The sequence below is a fragment of the Enoplosus armatus genome, chromosome 3 (genome assembly GCF_043641665.1).
Source record: "Enoplosus armatus isolate fEnoArm2 chromosome 3, fEnoArm2.hap1, whole genome shotgun sequence".
Classification (NCBI taxonomy): Eukaryota; Metazoa; Chordata; class Actinopteri; order Centrarchiformes; family Enoplosidae; genus Enoplosus; species Enoplosus armatus.
In genome coordinates, this window is record NC_092182.1 from 17,034,137 (window position 1) to 17,055,400 (window position 21,264).

Consider the following 21,264-nt stretch of genomic DNA (forward strand, 5'->3'; position numbering starts at 1 on the left):
CCTTTGGTATTGGGATTAAATAGCTTGTGAAAAATATGTCAGATTTAGAAGGCTACACTTGTTATTTCAATGTACCAGATACATATTTAATCATCGTTGCATATCAACGTTGCAGGTATCAGATCAGACTTGGTATCGGCATATAATCAATATTAAAGGACTAGGATTCAAACATCCCTAATATTTATAGATTACTGATTTATGTACCCTACCTACTATATAAGATGATATTTTTACTTCTGCTGCTACTGCAAACACTTTGCTGCAGCAGCTACCTCCATCACCCCAACCTGCTCCTTATGTCCTACATTTTTAGAATTGCTGCTTTAACTAAGACTTGTATGTATGTGTTTATTATGTATTTTTGTATGGGTTTGTGTTAGGATTAGTTTTCCAAGCAGGACCCTTGTTGCTGCTTGGGTTCTCTGAGAGCTCCCTTGAAGACCAGAACCTCTTCTGCCCAATATAACTGCTATAAATGATCAATTACTTCATGCAAGAGTCTCTGACAGAAATACAAGTCTAATGTAATGTGACTATAGCAAGAATGCCAGTAAAGCAGTCTGTACTGAGATAAGATAGGATAAAACAGAGCCCAATGACAGTAATGAGATTCAAGTCAGATTTTTTTTTTCAAAACAGCCTTGACATGTGAAAGGCAACTGACCCTGTCTCATTACATTTCTTTCAGATTAGCATTTGCTTTTCACACCTCACGAAACATCAGTAACACGCTGGCTGTGCATTGAAAGAAAGAGCACACTTGGATGAATGTTCCCCACGGCAAGTGGCTTCCATATGGAGATAATACACAACAGAGGAGATAATGTTGTAGGAGGAGAGAAAACAGAGATTAGAAGTGAAGTGTTTGGCTCATTGGAATACAAAAGGAGCTGATAAGAAGGAACAAAGGCAAATTTAGCTAAATTAGAGGAAGATATGGAAGTTTCAGTGAAGTAAAAAGGTAGCTGAGATAAGGAGAACCAGGGCACCACTGGCAGATGAAGGGATCAGTCGACGCTGATTATTCCTCTAATTGTATTTTGCAAACTCTTGTCACTGCCAATTTACACAAACTTGATGCCCTCGCCCCCAGCGTGACCAGGAGCGACCTTTCATTAGGAATGCTGTAAAGAGCCTAATGAGACAGGGTGGGAGCCCAGACTCAGCACAATTATGGGAGATTAGGGTACTGCGCAGGATGCAATAGCAGGTAGGTGGGCAAGGATGTACACCACCCCGACTGCAACGCACTCCCTCTCATTAGAGATCCTGACTTCACAGGAACAGGGCTGCTCTCGTGGTTTAGCCTATATATCTCAGTCTTTCAGACATGGGAAGAGGGAAGACAGACTGAATTTAAGGATCCATGCTTTTGTCTACGGAATTGCAAACAATTCCTACAAAAGATTCTCCACTGTCAATGTCTTAAGTAAAGTGGTAGTAGTAAAGTAGTGCTAAAACTATTAGTTAATTAATTAATTTGATTTAAAGGTGGGGTTGTCTTGTAAAAAAAAAAAGTTATGTTTACGTTCAGTGTTACTCACCAAAATGCATTTTGTGTATCCATGAGGTCTCACAAACATGTTGAATGCATTTCCTTCATCATAAAATATTTGCAAAGCCAATTTTTTGAATAATATAACACATGGATTGTTTACCTTTTCCCTACCTTTGCAGGTGCATTACCATGTGTCTTTACTTGTTACTGTTGCTGTTGATCAGTGGAACAGTGTGAAACAGGTAGCAGGACTGGGTATCGCTTGTGTGTCAAACAAAACAAAACCCACTCGTACAAAAATTGCTCAATAACACTGCTAGTGATCAAAATCTCCACAAGAGACCTTTTAAGTAATGTGTCATATGTGAGGATTTGCTACTTTTCTCTATTTCATAACATTGTAACAGAATATCTTTGCATTTGGGACTGTTGGTAAAACAAACAAAACATTTGAAGGTGTATGAGAAATTGTATAGACCAATCAATTATTCGAAAAACCATTGACAAATGAATCAATACTGAAAATAATCACTGGTTGTAGCAGTAGACAGATGACTTTTTGGGAGACAGTCACATCTCGACTGTTTTCCTCTCACTTCCCTTTTCTTATCCCATGCTTCCCTCTCTCAAACTAAAGAGGTAATATAACAAAGAATCAGAGGAGTTCAGGACAAAGAGGTGGAGAATGTGTGAGAAAACATTTCCTAGGAGCTTCTGGTTCTCCTGGCAGTGCCTACATCTCCATGGCCTCCTTCATTTCAGCTGCTCTGGAAGTCACGCTATGCTGGCTGCAAACAATACTCACAGAATGGGATTAAACCTTCAAATGGCAACAAAAAAAAACGGAAAACATGTCAGTGACTCCGTGAATGGTCCATTTAAACTCCAATTTATGGCTGATGAGAGAGATTGCGCTGTAACAAAAAAAAGTTAAAAACATGAAACGTTATGAATAGCAAGATTCTCATTACAAAATTCCTCACATTCTGCTTGTGTTTTTAAGGTTTGAACCAAAGACGTCGTAATTCACTCCAAGTAAAGTAAAAAAGCAGACTTCAACCTGTTCACAGCCATTCAGCTGTAGTCTGTTAAACCCATCAGAGAGGAAAAGGGAAACCCTGAGAATGATTTAAACTGCTAGTGATCTTTCTCGACATTTACTATCCGATTATCAGCTGTTTGACTTTTACAAGTTTTTCTCCCCCTCTTAAAAAATGCTCTAAAAGCAGATTTTGAACAGATAAAACAAATGTGGTGATTGTTAAACAACAATTCTACAACCTAATGCCCTGATGCCTAACACCTTTTGACCTCTCAGTGGAGGATGGACACATCAATCATGAGTGACAAAGAGCTGCAGCTGGGCATCTCACAGCTTTACAGTCTTTCATGCTCATATTTAGCTATGGGTAGCTGACCAAAATATAAGATAATCATGTGAATTATGGGCGAGTGTTAAAGTCTTTCAACTCAGCCAACAGTTCCCAGTTCTTATGTACAGTAGTTTCAGAAAACAGGAAAATTTAAGGTGTAATATTCCTGGAATCTTTTTTACGATGAAGCTGCCAAAGGTGGAAGTGGATTTGAACCGGTCACAGTTGCTTCGTAATCGAATTGTTTTATTAGAGCATTTAAAATATTACGGTGCTGCACTTGTCAATCAGTAGCGCATTAATAGTCATTTCCCACTGCAGGGACTTGACAGTGTCCGTTGTAAAATACAGTGGAAATTCAAGGAGAAGCTAGTCTCAAAGCCTCACAAGGTATTAGTTTAGGTTAAGGGAAGCCCTCGGATTACGGGTTATTAAATTCCTGTAATGGAAAAGGGCTATACAGCATGTTTCACCTTTTCTTTAGGCTGACATGAACATATTCATGTTTGGATCTTTTCCACCTCTTCTTCCTCACAGACCACTTATTGGTTTCCAATGCACTGAAAACTATACCAACTTATATTTCCCTTGTGAAAGAAGGCCTGATAAAATTATCGACCACACTGGCTAATCATCACAACGGGATCACACACTAATTCAATGCTGACACAAGGAAACAGTCAGGACCACGGCAGGCATGTGTGTTTCATTTGTGGAGCACTTACTCGCTAAAGTGCTCAGCTAGCTCAACACGGAGGTTTCTCAAATGTTTGTCTTGATCCCAAGTAAAAACCATTCAATGGGACTCAGAGTTGAGGGATTTATTTTTACAATGGAGAGGGTCTCAAGGCCCACATACTGAAAGCACCTCTCTCATCACATTCCTCAGTGGTGCCGAACATGTAGGGAGCAGATACACTATATATTTAGCGTTTCCTCACTAATCAACTGACAGTCAAACTTGTTCCCTTGTGTGAGTGAGCAACATGCGTGAAATGGTTTCACCATGCGGTAAAGGGATGATCTCTTTTACAACACGGCCCCATGTAGACCTGTATCCACTAAACATGACAGATACCATCTGTGTCACTGCTACTCCCTTCTGTCACTGTCAGTCTCTGAATGGCTTGATGAGCAGCAGCGATGATAGCAGTTACCCATCTTTTTCAAATAGGGTTAGAGGCCGAGTAGCCTTCCTGCTGTTCATTACCAGTGAGGGCAGCCATGTTAGTTGGAGGCCGCTCTGAAATGGCACAGACTGGGTCCACATGCTGGCTTGACCTTTGACCTCTCTGCTCTCCTGCAATCTTCAGCGCAGAGGGAGACCACAAAAGTCATCACTGTCATGTAAATCAGCTTAACTAAGCAAACAGTTATACTAATAATAGTATAATCACGGGTGATCACACACATCACTCCCTTGTTGTATTCATATATATGTAGAAATATAAAACCACTGTCAGTCACGGCAATGTCCAGCAACACTTCTGACCAAACATGCCACTAATGTGTTAACTAGGATTTGACATCTGGGAGGCATGAACCACCCACATTTTTGGTCATATTTGGCCTTAATGTGCCAAAGTGGTTACCATGACTAAGAAGGAATAAACCTTGCATGCATGACATGTAAAAAAAAAAAAAAAACATGCAAATTTATCAAAATCCAACAAACATGGACCAGTTAGATAACTTCCTCCATGGCCTGCTTTATAGGCATTTCACTGTGTCAATATGTATGTGTGTGGGGTAAGAGGAGGGGTGACGAAAGGCAGGTTACAACAGGCCACTGGACTGTTAGTCTGAGGAAAGACCACTATTGAACCTTAAGTAATTGCAGAGTAGGACAGCTATTAGAGGAGGAACAGAGGTACTGCAAAGAGCAACAACTGAAATCACCCTCGCAGCTATACACGCAAACTCATCCCTGTTAAGAAAAACTGAAGCACATACCTTCCAGACACATGAAACTTTCTAGAAAGCTGTTCAACTCAACTAAGAAAGACCGTGAGACGGACAGAAACAGCAAGAAAGAATGTGATTACCAGATTACCTGTTAAAATATAAACCACTAGGTTGAGAGGTCCAAGTACTCACAGTCTCAATTTCACTGCTCTCCCTGCATCTCTTTGACCTGACATGGTATCATGAAATACACAGTATAAAAAGATCTATGACATTTTGATTATAAGGTTGTTATTTTTCTACAGTTTACTCTCTTGACCAGTTGACCAGACGACCCTGGTTCAAGTCTGTGTAGTTCAAAAGGTTCTGTGCAACTCAACAAGTGTCCTTTAACAAGACAATTAATTCCCAAAATAGCTCCAGGGCTGCTGTCCTGACCTTGCAACAAGCACACAGCTTCACAATACAGTTCCAAGCTTAACCAGAATAACCAGAATACTGAAAGAACTTTTACACCATAGAAAATTAGGGCCAGATTCTACAAGTTTGGTCGCCTACCTTCATGAAAATTGTTATGTAGTATTATTGGCAAAATGTACTTAAATTATCTTAAATTATATTACTTAAAGTTCTCATTATGCAAAACAGCCTCAGAGTGGGATCTCACTGTGGTCCCTCTGTGCCATTTCTCAGCACCTCGGCCACTAGACTGTGGAGGACTCGCATCATGCACCGACAGGCTCCACAGAAATAACTGACCTCATTATTTAGAGCTTCGGTCAACTGTTTATAAGCCTAACTAAAGCTCTGAAGACATCATATTCACTACTTGGGTGTTAATCTTTGTGGATTATAGGAAGAAACTCTGTTACTGGTAAGAATCAAGGAGGAAATTCCATCTCTGCCCTTAACTATGGCTCAGGTCTATATTGATGCCACTAACGTAATATATTTTTCAAAATACTTGTCATATTCGTTTCTAAGAGAAAACGTCTAAGATAAAAAGATATATAGCCCAAGTCTTCTGTGCTTCAGCAGTGTAACCTCAAATAAAACATCAATAGCACTCATTCTCATATTAGTTGCTCAAAAGTGCAGTACTAAGAAGCTTAATTTGACTCAACCATAATCTTGGTGGATAAATGTAAGTAACTTCACAGATGGTATGTTATAACATTTGCACTGACTAGAAGCTTCAAAGACAACATGGCAGTGGCTGAGAAAGCATGCCTGGGAGCGTTCTTTGAAGCACTACAGAACAATGATAATGATGATAGCCATCAGTAGAGGGTCTGTCTTGAGTGATGTCTAGAACAAGCTGGTCCTCTTGGCATTGCAATGACCTCAAACCCAGCCAAGATATGAGCTTATGGTTCAGAAATCATTCGCAAAGAACAAATAAATGAGACGCAATTACTGTAAGAGAGAAAGAGCTCTTTCAGGAAAACATTTCACAGTTTGGGATCAACAAACAAAAGCCTAATAAACGCATGTTAAACCTGTGGGAAAGGAACACATACAGCATTTTCGCATATCAGATTACTTCTTTTTGGAAAATTGTTCCCGCTGCTATCAAGGATTTAACTTTTATATCACAGACTCCTCATGTTTGTTTCAAATAACTCTCAAAGTTACTATACAATCCATCAGTTTTATGTATTTGAGATAACTTTCATTTTACGTTTCACCTCAGAACAGAAAGGTAGCTTTAAACGAAATTTCAAGATTCTTGAACTAAGACGGTAAAGTTTCATGTTACAAAAAGTGTCTGACTGCCTTTCTGTTCATCTGTCTGTCTGTTTGTCTGAGGCTGAGCCCAGATGTCAGCTGGTATGAAGACATCTGCCCTGCCAGAGGTCTAAAAGCCTTGGAAGCTGTTGATCCCAGAGGATACCACTTGTCTACTGATGACAGGCTGGGTACTGAGTACATCAGGCACCAAGTGACTAAATCCCAGTGACTAATCCCAATTTATAAATGAAGCTAAAAAGCTTTTTTTTCCTTCATTAAGCTGCATAACCTTAAAATCCCTGAAAACATGATTTCGAATCTTAAATCTTTCTCTGCAACTTTAAATATTTATGACTAAATAAGCAACAAAATCCCTAGTTGTTATTAAGAGTTTAACACTCAAAAACTCAGCTAATCTGCTTCATCAAGAAAGTTTGATCAGGTTTGATTGACACAACCGCCATTACGATTTGATTCAAATGTTGCCAAAGTCTGATTGGTGCACAGTGGTACATGACATCACCATATTTCTAATCGAGCAAACTAGAGAGAAGAACACAGGGAAAACACAAAATACAGAAAATCTCTCTTGTAAAATAGCCTAACTTTTTGTGACATCGACAGAAAATGTAGTGTTCATATCACTCAGAAGGTGACTGAAAAAGGTTTCAGGGCTTGAAAATACTTTATGTTGAATAATTAATGCAAACAAAATGTTACAACTTGTTAAAACTCAGTCAGGAAAGTAATTTACACAAGTATAATGATTTATCCTGTAAAGACTCCATCAGTCATAACTTTCAGTCAAAACGATCCACTGTACGATAGTACCGTAGTTGCAAAGTATGAAGCTGAGGCAGGTGACCCATTCAAATAAAGGGGATTCATTGTCTTTGAAAGGACGAGAAGAGCCTCTAAGCACCGGTCCTCGCTTTACCACAGAGTTAAGGCACAAATACAACAAAACAGTAATTATCATCATATACATCACTCAGACACAATGCTACTAAAGAGCAAAACAGATGACAGCTTGAGACAACTATTGAGAGCACTAATTGGCCCCTTTGAACGACATAAACACACACACACACACACACACACACCAATTGCTATACACAAACACGGATGAACCACATCAAAAGCTCTTCAAGGGGATATCACCACATGCGACTGCAGAGGAATGCTCACACTGCTGAGAACCATCTCAAGTGATTAAATGAGTGTCGTGCCGCTCCACGCATTTCGTCCTCAGCCACATCCTCCGCCGCAGCTTCAGCTTTTATGTAAACATGACGAGAGAGAAACATGCAGTGACTGACAGTTGTGTGAAGCATGTGGACCGCAGCAGTAAGTGAATTATCACTGCAGCTTGTGTGAGCGGCGTGCTCTCGTCTACACACAGAGGTTATTTATCCAGGGCTCAAGAACGTGACGCAGTTACAACGAAATGGTATGTGCCTGACCACCACAGAGTGTTCGTCAAAATGTCTGAACTATATATCAGAGCCGTCGCAGAGTTAGCAGAGTCATTAATTAGAAGTGATGTCATTGCTCTTTCTCCAATGAGCAGCTATCCCCTTTGCCCTCAGGACTCTTGACTCTGAAATGACCTGTATTTAACACATGCAGGACCTCAAAAATGGGACAGATGTGAGTGTATTCCTGCCTGCGTCTGACTCCCATCGTCCCAAATGTTGCCCAGGGTCAGGCAGAGTCACTGACAGCCCCACATCCTTCATCCAGCAGCCCATTCTATGCCAATCACAGGGCAATATAACTGCCAGAGAGTTTACGGACTAATGGCCTCAAATAGCGGGCGGATCAGGGTGTGGGGGTCTGCTGCATAACTCTGCACCAGCAAGGGCCCCTAGGTGCCCATTGATGACAGCTATCATTCACAATGCAGAACAATGCTAGCGGATCTCAATGTGTGGGAAGGGAAGGGGGGGTAAGTTGATATCAAACAGTGTAGCTCAGGGGCTGCCTGGAAGCAAAACTGAAAGGGACGGGAAACTATACAGTGATGGGGTACAAAGATAGTTGAGTGAACATCAAAAAGAAATTTTAGTAAGTGAAGAACAGAATGATGACAATGTAAAAGATCTGCTCACCAGACTTCCTTTGTTTAAATTGGCTTTACTGCTGACGTTTTCACCAAATGTGGTCTTCTTCAGACACACACCCACAACAGGAAGAGGGAAGATATAGATATATAGGAATACAGTGTGTGTGTGTGTGTGTGTGTGTGTGTGTCTCATAATACATTAGTTCTCAATAACACAAGTGTTTTGATCCTGTCTCCCGTCATGCACCTTGCAAGAAGGTACAGCTGTGCCAAAACCCCTACTGCACTTCTGGTACTGGAAACACAACAAAATACTCAAGTGTCAGACAAAGATTTTATCATCCAGTATTTATGTTTTATTTGATATGTTAAAATGAGAACATAAATAAAAGCATTAAAATGTGGCAGTAGTATTTTCTAATGCCAAAAGTATAAGAGATGTGTTTGCATTTGATTACAAATAATTATATACTTTAGAACTGAAAAAAATGTTCCAATAAATGTGTTTGACATTTAAATGTTCTGGTATCTTGGGAATGATTTTGAAGTCAGAAAAAGGAACTCATCTTTCATATCTCATCATATCTGAGGGACACAGAAACTACACTAATGAATTAAATCCCACAGCACAGATGTTTTTTTCTTTCCTCTTCTCTTTGTCCCATACTGATGTGACATTATTTTGACAGTTTCCTGATAAACTGAACATCCACGCTAACAGCTCTGACATTTCCTCTTGTGTCGCTTAACAGACACATAAATCGTGCGTCTGTCTATTTCACTCATAAATCTTTCATCTACTGCTGATGGGCGGGGGGTCTGACAGACTCATTATTATCATAATTGAATAATCTGTGCAATAGATTCTTCAACTGCAATAAAATAGTGTATTTATTCTAGTCAAGAGACGTCAGAATGATGTTAAAAAAAATAAGGTTTACTGAATATGTCAGGATATGTCAGTTTGGTTCAACCTCATTTTTCATAACTTAGGTTTTGGAGAATATCAGGATCTTTATTACTTCTTCACATTGTTTTTCATGGTGGGAGTGAAGAATTAGGGCCATTGTACCCCACAGTGTGCACTGGCCCTCTCTTCACCACTCTATACCACGATACATCCTCATGTTTCAGGGAAATATGTTCATGTATTGTCAAAGCTGTGATGAAAGTGACTTATGAGCTGCTACTGTAGAGATCATGGAGGACAGGCATCTTATTGTACATAACACACATACTGTACATGTCTTCAAGACATACAGTTGTGTCCAAAATAATAGCAGTGTGATTAAAAGGTGAGTAAACGTCAAAATCCCTCAAATAAATTGTGTTTTAATGAACACAAATGCATTGGGGACACAGCACTTTCTATTTCAAAGCAAGAAAATTGGAAAAAGTAATTGAATTTGATAATATTTTACAGAAAGTCAAGAAATATAATGTTCAAAAAAATAGCAGTGTTGACACCTGTCTTTACAAACTCAAATGTACTGTATAAACTAAGAAATGCTTGAAGATTCAACTTTCCTGAGAATCATAAACTAATATTTAGTTGCATAACCACGGTTTCTGATAACTGCTTCACATCTGTGGTGCATGGAGTCGACCAACTTCTGGCACCGGTCAACAGGTATTGCAGCCCAGGACAATTGTACTACGTTCCACAATTCCTCTGAATTTCTTGGTTTTGCCTCATGAACAGCATTTTTCATGTCAGCCCACAAGTTTTCTATGGGATTAAGGTCCGGGGATTGTGCTGGCCACTCCATTACTTGAATGCGGTTTGTCTGGAACCATGATTTTGCTCGCTTGCTGGTGTGTTTGGGGTCATTGTCTTGTTGAAACACCCATTTCAAGGGCATTTCCTCTTCAGCATACGGCAACATGACTTCTTCCAGTATTCTGATGTACTCAAACTGATCCATGATCCCTGGTATGCGATAAATAAGACCAACACCATAGTACGAGAAACATCCCCATATCATGATGCTTGCACCACCATGCTTCACCATCTTCACTGTGTACTGTGGCTTGAATTCAGTGTTTGCAGGACGTCTGACAAACTGTCTGTGGCCCTTAGACCCAAAAAGAACAATCTTACTCTCATCAGTCCACAAAATATTACGCCATTTCTTTTTAGGCCAGTCAATGTGTTCTTTGGAAAATTGTAACCGCTTCAGCACATGTCTTTTTTTTAACAATGGGACTTTGCGGGGGCTTCTTGCTGGTAGCTTGGCTTCACATAGACGTCGTCTGATTGTTACAGTACTCACAGGCAACCTTAGATCTTCTTTGATCCTCCTGGAGCTGATCATTGGCTGAGCCTTTGCCATTCTGGTTATTCTCCGATCCATTTGAATAGTCATTTTTCTTTTTCTTCCTCACCTTTCTGGTTTTGGCTGCCATTTTAAAGCGTTTGATATCATTTTAGCTGAACAGCCTATCATTTTCTGCACTTCTTTATAGGTTTTCCCTTCTTTGATTAATTCCTTAATCAAAGAACGCTCTTCTTCTGAACAGTGTCTTGAACGACCCATTTTACTCTGTTTTTCAAGGACAAATGCACAGCCAGCATATGCAGCGTCAGTTGCCTTGATCCTTAAATGAGGGCCACCTGTTTAACACCTGTTTTTTTCACATTATCAATGACCTCACTTATTGAACTCAGCACTGCTATTTTTTTGAACACGCCCCTTTCAGTTAATGATTCAGTTTCACAGAATCAGCAGCATGCACGCCATGCCTGTTGGGTCTGTTGGTTTTCTATACCTTTACTCAACCTTCTAGAAACTTACTTGCAGTGTAGAAGTTGAAATTTTAACAAAAACAGTGATTTATCTTGCTAGTGATGTGGGACTGCTATTATTTTGAACACAACTGTACATCATCTTCCATTAAGAATACAGAGCTTTAAACCCAGATGAGTTTGTTACTGGGTGTTTATGAAGAGTCTATATGCAACTGTGTTTATATGTTCAGCTTCCTGTAAAACTATACAGTCAATTTTACTGATCAGCAAACATATTCAGCAGATGGCTGCAATTTTCTCAAAGACCTCCACTAGGTCCATCAGGATCAGCTTGAAAAGGGCAACCAATGGTCTTAAGCAGCACCTCAATGGGCATGTGTGTTCATGGATACTCTGCCCTTATTATTAAGTCTTTCATTCAAGCATGAAGTAATCAGAAGTAAGTCAGCTTAATTACTACAGAGAGCTCTAATCATATAGACGGGCTGTCAGTGCTGCATTTCCCAAGGCTTGATCATAAGTCCCATAATAGCCAACGAGGAAGTGAATGTATAGTATGCTCAAAGGTGTTGTGAAGCTGTTACAACAGAGAACAGAGAAGAAGTTGGTAAGTTAGAGATGAACTTGGAGATCCTGGATGCTGCTCCAGAGAGCGTAAAGTCAGGTCAGACCATCGTAACAAAAGGAGACAATGGTTTTCAATTGTCCCCGCAGTCTGAACTTGACTTATGCAACAAAGTCTGTAGTGTCTAGGAGGGCTTAATTTGAGAGAGAGATGGATGATTCCGGTAAAAAGTTGACACTAAGAGGAATTTCCTGTCGTGTGGTGTTATCAGAAAAACAACAGAATCCTCCACTGTTTTACTTCAACAGCTCAAATTCAACAATGGAGTTGCTGATAAAATACTTGGGCTGCTGGTAAAGAAGCCAACTGCTGATGTGAGGAGATTCTCATTCACTCGTAGAGAAAGGCGATCACTCAGAGTTCAGTAGGGAGTCTTGGAGAACTGACCGAAAAGGATCAGAATTGTAGGCTTGTAAGAGCCAAAAGGGTGTTTTCAATAAAATGGCAAACTGCTATCAGTTTCAATCGGGCTGTGAAGAGTTTTCATGATTCCTACTTTTACTGTAGCTATTATTTAAACTACATACTGCCTCCACTGACAATGATGGAAAATGGACATGGATTAAATGCTAAGAATAGCTTCATATAACTGTGCAGACAACTTCTACAATGTGATTACATCATAATCACATAAAAACAAAAGATAGAACTTAACCTTACACCAATACTGAAAAATTACTAGAGTGGCAGACAAAAAAGGGGGGAAAACAAAGAAATAGAGCACAGAAAAATACGAAAACTAGAGAAGAAAAAAGATCCTGAATATGAAACACAGGCAGGACGTTTCGACTCACCATACTGGCAGCTGGGTCCGTTGAACCCTGCAGGACAGTCACAAAGCTGGGTGGATCCCTCCCGACACTGGCCCCCATTGAAGCACACGCCGTAGCTACACACCGCTGCATGAGTACATGTGGACAGACAGGGTCATAGAAAAAGAGAAAGACAGAAAAAAAATAGTAAGTGGAGACACCTGGCTGTTGTCATGAGACGTCAACATCTGCAGTTTCACACACTGACCTCTTTCTATCAAAGCCTTATCACCATCGGCCTGTTAACTCCTGACTGAAGAGGAACCTTGATTCTCCTTCATTCACACTAACCAATGTAAGAGGAATCCACCACTTGGCTCTCTTTGAGCAGAGAAGCCGGCTTTTGGCCAAGCAAAAGAAATTTCTAAACTCCATTTTCACAGAATCAGAGTGTTTAACATGAGTGGCAGCAACAGCTTGTCTGACTTTTAAAAAAGGAAAGTGGCCTCTTTCCTGCACAGTTTGAGAATGTTACCCGAGAATGACCTTGATTGATTAACTGGACTTTGATCATTGTCACAAACAGTGATCATACAGATGTTGCGTGGGTGAGTCACGGGATAAAATCAGAGAGCCACAGGGCGAGCGTGGCTCATCCATCTCTCGGAGCCAGCGGCCCTGTGTCCATAAATCCCTGTAAGTCAAACGGCTCTCGTTCGTTAAGACGTGAAATTCAAAGAATCCAGGACGAATAAACAGTGAGGTAGCTCAGAACACGTGAATCCACCTCAGAGGTGCACCATCACATTCCATACACTCACACAACGCTCACATTAATCATGACAGTCCTTCACCTAAAACTGTGCGTGTGTGCACGTACAGTACATGCGTGCTCAAGTCTCCCGGCCTGTATGCTTATCTGATGTGTGTCGAGGCTAATATCCCCGTGAAGTAAAACGCAGCTGTTTAAGTCGGGCCTGTTGTTTGCACTCTCCTGAGCAGAGTGCAGTGCTCAGTGATGACAGGTCCAGAGGATTGATGTCCGTGATTGCTCTTCCCGCCTGGCAACATGTGCACACGGAGTGAAAAAACACGGTCCAGCTAATCACAACAGGAATTTAGATGCCAATCCTTCCCTCAGATGATTGTGAAGAAGAAACCAAGTGGAAGCCAGTTTAACTGTGCATCTTCTGCCAGATCTGCATTTTTCTGCCCATCTAATCCAACCAGAGGCGGCATGACCAATCATCACACCAGGCGCTGCCGGTTCTGATGCCATTTATTTGCCATATATGGTCATAGTGATGGTATCAATGTGCCCACGACTGGTTTCTGCTTGCCCCCGTCAACTGATATGAACTTGATCTAATCCCTGTTCTTGTTGTTGCAGTTTTTCTTGCTTTTATCACATGAACCTTTTATTGTGTTCTGTATTGGGTGCACTTTTCAATATTTTCAATTGTTGTATTGTGTTGTCTGTATTGTTGTGTTGTCTATATGTTTTTATGCTGCTTTGTTGCAAAAATAATTTCCTCTTGTAGGACAATTAAGGTCTGAACTGAACAGCTATAAATATGCTGAAGCAATTAGCTGATTGATCAATCATCAAAATATTTTGCCAACAACTATTTTGATAATTGAGTTGATAATGGTCATTTTAGTAATTTATCAAGAAAAATGCTAGTTCTCGTATGATTCGTAGGATTCGTTGCTTTTCTCTGTTTTGTTGGCCAGACAAAATAAATCTCATTGAAGACTTATCTTGGGTTCTAGGGAATTGTGATGACCAGAATGTCAGACATTATGGATCGATTAATCGATTTCTTTAAAAAATAACTAGTTACATAGAAATATCCACTCCAGACACTTTAAACAGAGGTATAATTAACTGATCAGCTGAGGACACAAAAAGATGCTTATGGGTGTGAAAATATAAGCCGACTAAAGTATATTTATGGTCTGGCTTCAACTGTACCAGGTCAGCAATGGGGAATTACCGGGGAATATTCCAGACAAAGACATGAAGAAGTGATCTCTAATAATCACAGATGAGTCGGAGTAATTTCATCCATATTTTTCAGCCTAAACATCCGCCTGTCATCTGGCCCCATCCTCCAACACCTGCTCAACAGTTGGACCAGCCAGGCAGTCTACAACACACACATACACACACTATACAGTACACACAGCCTAAAACAGACATCAAGACTATCTGTCACTTGTTGTCTCTAAAAACACCCCAGCAAACATCAGAGGGTCACTAAACTGACGCACATTGTAAAATACATCCATATTCTTGCGCTCAAAACCTAATAGACCAAAATTGTATTTGTGAAGCCACTGTAACCTTACTCCACCAGGAAGACCGTCTCACCACAGCTAATCTGCCCATGATGACTTCCAGTTCCGCAAGACTGTGTGGCTACAGAGGCTATGATACTCTATAGTACTTCAACATACAGTAACACAACTATCCCCACTTCTGTTATTATCTAACGTGAAGGAAATGTGATGTGGTGAAAGCTATGGATGACAGACGAGTAGAAAAAAAAGCATTACTCGGTGGTCAGGTTTAATTGCACAGTTTCAAATAGATCCAAATTTTTCAGGACAATTATATTACCACCAGCAGGGAGAGGTCAAATTAATGAGACATTCCTAAAGTGTGGTGAAAATGCTTTAAATTAACTAAATTACGTAAAAGGTCAGATGTCTCTCGGAGTCACTTCAGGGTAGCATGGCTAAGTGACAACAAGGGGAATGTGCATTCCCCCGTCAGAGATGTGAGACACACAGGATTGTTGGCAGCTAACCAGGACATTTCTGGGCCGCCCCCTTCCTGAGCCCCTTACGCTGCTTAATCTTCCCTGAAATAATTCCTTAATGTGGCATGCAGCGTGGCATAAAACTCACTCTCGTCTGTCGCTGTGAATGCCTCCACTCTATTACAAAGACACCTTCTCTGAGAGGATTAGCAGCCACCACAAAAAGAAGAGACAGAAAGAGCAGGGGTCATCGACTCGCGCAGAGAAACTGAAAACCAATGAGCAGGTGTCACCCTTACAGCTTCTGAAGGGGATGACCACATCAACACGGGGCCAGTCCTGTGTTTGTTTAGGCTCCGTCGGTCTGTTTAACCCCCAGAGAGCGACCCAGAGGGAGACCACATTTAGGGTAATTCACAGACACAAAGGTCTGCGCTCAGGGCTCCGTTTGGTGCCATAATTGGAAAGCGCGGAGCCGAGCACTGTATTTTGAGGCAACAAATCATGTTTTGCTATGCAGAGGAATGTGTCGTCTCAAAGGGTTTGTGTGAAAACCAGGGCCAGCTATGTCAGAGGATCTCTGACAGGTTTCTTTGAAAGACTTTAAATACCATTTGAACTAGACACTAGGTCAGTTTGACAAAGCAGGCAATAATGCTTAGCAAAAAAAATCTTTGTATGCAACACCCTGCAATTACAATATCTGGGACATTTGCTGCACTCTACATCATACTTTAGGTCTATAATACACAGATTCCTGAAGGGAAATACATTTTCATCTTATTTCCAAATATGTGGATGAGAATATCGACCTTTACTCACACCACAAAGAATAAGCACGATCGAAAACACCTGTACCAACAGTATTTGTCTCACTGCATTGTACATTTCCCCTCTTTTCCTCACTCTAATGCAGCAGAGATGTGGATTAGACATCCACTCAGACAGGAAACATATGTGTAGTGTCATACAGTGGCACTAGACTCCATGCAAAACTGAATGGGCCAGTTGAACATGTCAGTTTTCTTACACAGTTCCTTGCAACTAAAACAGTGTCATAGGACTGGACACCATTTTAATGTGTACCTACTGTAAATACTTAAGTATCATTTCTAACCTTACACTTAAACCTAACCATCTCCAACTTAACCACCATACAAAAAGGGATTCTGAAGTCTGTCTAAATCTGCTTCTGTTTGTCATGCCTGCAGCTTGATAATGTTTCCTCTATCTGGCATGGATGCCATTAAACAGGAACAGGAAGAGGCATTTGCTTCTAGCAAAGTAGTTCAACAGCATTTGAGAGCACGAATTTGAAAAATAAGCATGAGTTTATACTTTGACCAAGCTGGCTAGCCCGACTAATTTCTGCACAGCCACGCTCACCATCCCACAACACACACACACACATCTGTGACTGGACAGCGATTGTCATGCAATTGTTTTAGGTCTGTCTACTTCTTGTCTGCTCACCAGACTCATACTAGATTAAGTGTAATTCTACAATCTGCTCCCATTACAAGTTCTTTGAGTTAGCATGGACAGCATCAAAGAGAGTAAACTGGTTTTTGCTCACAGCCTCATATTTGACAGCCGTCCCACAAACTTTAAAAGATGTGGTAGCTACAATTTGTTCTTTCAGTATTCTGCTGACCTTACTACCTCAGCTGCACGTTACTCATTCGATCAAAAGGAATACGTCAGTGTAACCAGAGGCAGTATTTTGATGGACCAATAAAATCTAAATTACACCTGTTTTGGCTTACACAGCACCATGTTATGTCTCAGTTGGTGGATTTCTGTCTGTTTCTCTGTGTGCGTCTGGGTCTGTTTCTATTTGTGTTCAGCTATGCACGATGTGGTCCCCATGACCGCTAACATGGTTGTTGCTGTGTCACACACACACACACACACACACACACACACACACACACACACACACACACACACACACACACAGAGACCACCCATGGATAGAAAGAGGACCATTTCCTCCTTTCTGGCTACTGGGCCTATTTCACATGTAGCTACCTTCGCCAGCCTGCTCCCACCACAAAAGGGGGCCAGTTCCTATTCAGCAGTTAACGAGGACGACAAACTGGAGGAGCCATTGTCCCTGCTCCTCGGCCCCTGTCACAAAGCTTATTGTTGCCGTCAATCAACATAACTGCTCGTTTCCATTCCCAACTGACCCTGTCCATCCTCACCCGGCCCGTGGCTACTTGCTGAGGTAAAAGGTTTAACTCAGTGATTGAGTGGTCCTCTGAACTTTAAAGTGGAGGAAGTCGCCATCACAAAGTCAAGAGCTCTTCACCTTCAGGAGAACCAGATAGTCATCGAGCCAATTGGAGTCTTTACAAAACACACAAAAGTCACCTTGGATGCACTAGGTGGTTTTCAAAAAACTGCATTCTGCCTCCATAAGTCAATAGATAGATGTGACTCTAGGATCTTAAATTAAAAAAAGAAATTAATTGGCAATTATTTTCATAATTTATGAGTCGTTTCTTCAATTCATTTTCAAAAATTCAAATTTTCAAACTGTGATGGGGATTTTTCACATTTTTAGGGGCTAAATGATTAATCAATAAAGTAATCTGCAGGTGAAATGATATAAAATTAACCATTAGTTGCAGTCCTTATTTGCATTTCTGCATAAGAAGAACTGCAAGGGCTTCAGTCTGACTTTCCACTTTGTGCATTCTTTGTGCATAATACTGGAAAACATCAGAACTTGGAAACAAAAACTTTAAATCTCAAACCGCTCAAGAACTCTAAATCGATGCTATTGTGTCAATGGAAAACCCATAAACCTTCATAATTAGATGATAGTAGCCTGAAACACAAAGATATGGAAAACGGGGAGGGGGGGTCAAAATAGTGGAATAAAATGTGAAAATAACCAGATGTTTGCTGCGCTGTGGTATATTCTTTCTTCAAATATGTGACTAATTATGCAAGGCAAAGAATGCTGGAGAGCACAATAACTGCGAGAGGACGTCAACATCTGTACAATGGGTGGATACAGAGGCAGAGAAGAAACACAGGTGAACTAAAGGAAGGACAAACTACTCAGCTTCCAGCTACAGTGTGTGCTGTATCTACAACATGATTAGACCCTCAATTCCGCTCAACTACCTCACAATAACCACAAATCATTAGCCTAATTACCTTACACTGACATTTTATTAGGGAACACACAGAGAGAGGGGGGGGGCACCACAAGAGAGAGAGAGAGAGAGAGAGAGAGAGAGACAGACAGACAGACAGACAGACAGAGAGAGAGAGAGAGAGAGAGAGAGAGAGAGAGAGAGAGAGAGAGAGGAGAGAGAGAGAGAGAAAGCTCAGAAGTGCCAGACACTAAATCACTATCTGAACACAAAGCATTCCCATCTTCCCAATCTTCCCGTCTTTTGGGGGATTTCAGAGGATTTGCTAAAGCTGTACATTTTGCAAAGCAGATTTTTTCTTTTTGGATGTTGGAGGTGCTGTTGAAAACAGCCCCACAGATTGCATTGTGCTGACTGAGGTACAGTACAGATAGTGCATAGCAAAGTGCGCAGGAGTGGGAGAGGGAGGATTGTGGTGTGAGCTTCCTTTTATCCTGGTTCAATGGCTCAGAGAAAAGGGTGATTAGTTTGTCCCATCTCAAAGCGCTGCCACGTCTTTGGTTACAGAGATAAAAGCCCTGCCTCGCGTCGAAGAGAGCAGCCATTGTCACGCGAAAAGAGAAACAAAGCCCCCCGTCTACTTAAGTGAGGGGAGACACTGGGCAGTCCTGAGGAATGTCTCTTTAAGCCATTTCTTTATGAGTGTTTTAAAACAAACCAGACTCATTGAAGAGCAGACAGCGTAATGTTTCCTTGTATAATTTAATACTGTAACCTTTTCCCTGGAAACAAAGAGCTCTTTGAAGAGAGCATAGATGCCATAATAAGACACCGATGACAGGCACATCCAGGAGATCTTCTCCCGCTCCCCATCACAGCCACTTCCCATCAGAGGGCCATCCCCAGAGAGGATTGTGCCTGTAGTGGGGGTCTGAGGGATGGCCGTTAGGCACAGGTTCCAGGTAGGAAAATGAGAGCATGGAGGTGGGAACTTTCTTGTCAATCTACCGGACAGGGGACAAACTGTTTAGAGGAAGGCTTTGCCAAAAGGTCTGTCTATGGTATGCAGGCTATGCGATCTGGATCACTGGCTGTAAAATCCCATCAAAGGAGGCTTCTTGGTCTCAGCGGTGTGAAGCTAAGCTTATCCACAAGGAGATGAGCTGTTGGCAGCCCCTGTGACCAACAACTACTTTTCCATACATGGACCCGTGGATTGGAGATTCACATTCGCTTTTTCTTTGTTCTTTTTGTGCGTATCAGCAGGTGGTCTCTCCACTATGAGCTGATGGGTATTGTTTTGTGGACCTTGACTGTGATTGGTTGGGGTAAACACTGGATGGGCTTGTCTGTTTTCATATCCATAATGCAATCCTCTGACCTGCACTGCCATGGCACACCTCTGAATGAGAAAAGTGGCATGACTACCTGGATGAAAGCCAAGATTTAAACATGGGACAACAGCTAGACTGGGAATGTGGACATTTGGAGGTTTAATGTACACTTTAAAAGTTCATATCCAGCCAAGCAAAAGCTGACTGCCAGACAGGCTATCCATCGTAAACTACAGGAGCGCTACAGAGCCATGACCTCACCCAGATCGAAACTGTTTTCTGCTTCGTGTAGAACAAGATACTACGAAGCAAACCTCATTTGAGAGCGAATGTCAACTCTTAAACTCTGTCAACACTTGAGACCCCCCCCCCCAACCATGTGGGACTGTTGTAACATCACAAGTACTGCGGACTTGGCACTGACTGATAACATCTGCTGAGGAGTCTGGATGGGCAAAGCACCTCTTGACCCTTCTGACCTTTTCCTGAAAACCTTTCATTCAGAGGTCTGTGCCAAGTGTGAGGTGATGTTTGAAGCCCCCTTCCTCCTCAGGAGAGGACATATTGCCTTTTAGTAAACATACCTACCTGCATATTCTGTTTTAAACAAAAATGTCACAATGAAGGATTTTTTTTTTACTTAAAGGGATACACATTAGAAAAATCTGGATACTTACGATACAGACAACCCGCTTCTCCATTAAGCTGAGACCATCCAGGGCAACACTTGTACACAGTCTGGTAATCCTGTCTGTACACTTGTCTGTACGCAGTATAGTAGGCTGTCCTGTTAACAAGAAGACAAACATTTAGTTGAAAACTTTACTTTTACAATCTAATAACTGATTAAGCAATACAGGAACTGGCAGTAGTATTTCACTGTAAAACTGTGTGTGCGTGTGTAAACATGCATATATATATACACAGGGACAATCTGACAATGGTTGGCACATATACTTTAATGTTTCATGTGGTTGTATACCAATAGATAAGGAACAACAAACATGTAATCCGATCAAACGACTCCCAGTCCTTTGAGTAACATGCTGTATAATGTTCAGCAAACATTTTCCCAGACTTTGAAGGCACCGTTTTAAAGTGTGAGACCGGCAGACTCTACTTCAGAGAACAGTGACTACAGTGCCCTGTACTTTGGGACCCCTCTCATTGCACCACAGTCATTACGCATTGTGGAAACACATTTTGTTTACAGCGAGTAATTGAGGTCTTGGCTGGCTTCAAAGCAGCCTTTGACTTTGCAACACGGTAAGTAACGCGGAGAAAGCGAGTGCCAGCAGCGCGGTGAGAAACTCCTGAAGTGGACTTTGACAGGCTAAACTGTTAGCATTAGGAC

The 21,264-nt window shown here is 41.2% G+C and overlaps 1 protein-coding gene across 1 annotated transcript in view; it reads right to left on the reverse strand.

The window, feature by feature from the left end:
• megf6b (multiple EGF-like-domains 6b) overlaps positions 1-21,264 on the reverse strand; it is a 59,390-nt gene that overhangs the window by 35,950 nt on the left and 2,176 nt on the right. The window contains exons 3-4 of the mRNA XM_070902251.1: positions 20,588-20,697; positions 12,744-12,848 (exon numbers count right to left, since the gene is read on the reverse strand). Of these exons, the coding sequence (XP_070758352.1) occupies positions 12,744-12,848; positions 20,588-20,697 (215 nt within the window). The remainder of the gene's footprint in view (positions 1-12,743; positions 12,849-20,587; positions 20,698-21,264) is intronic.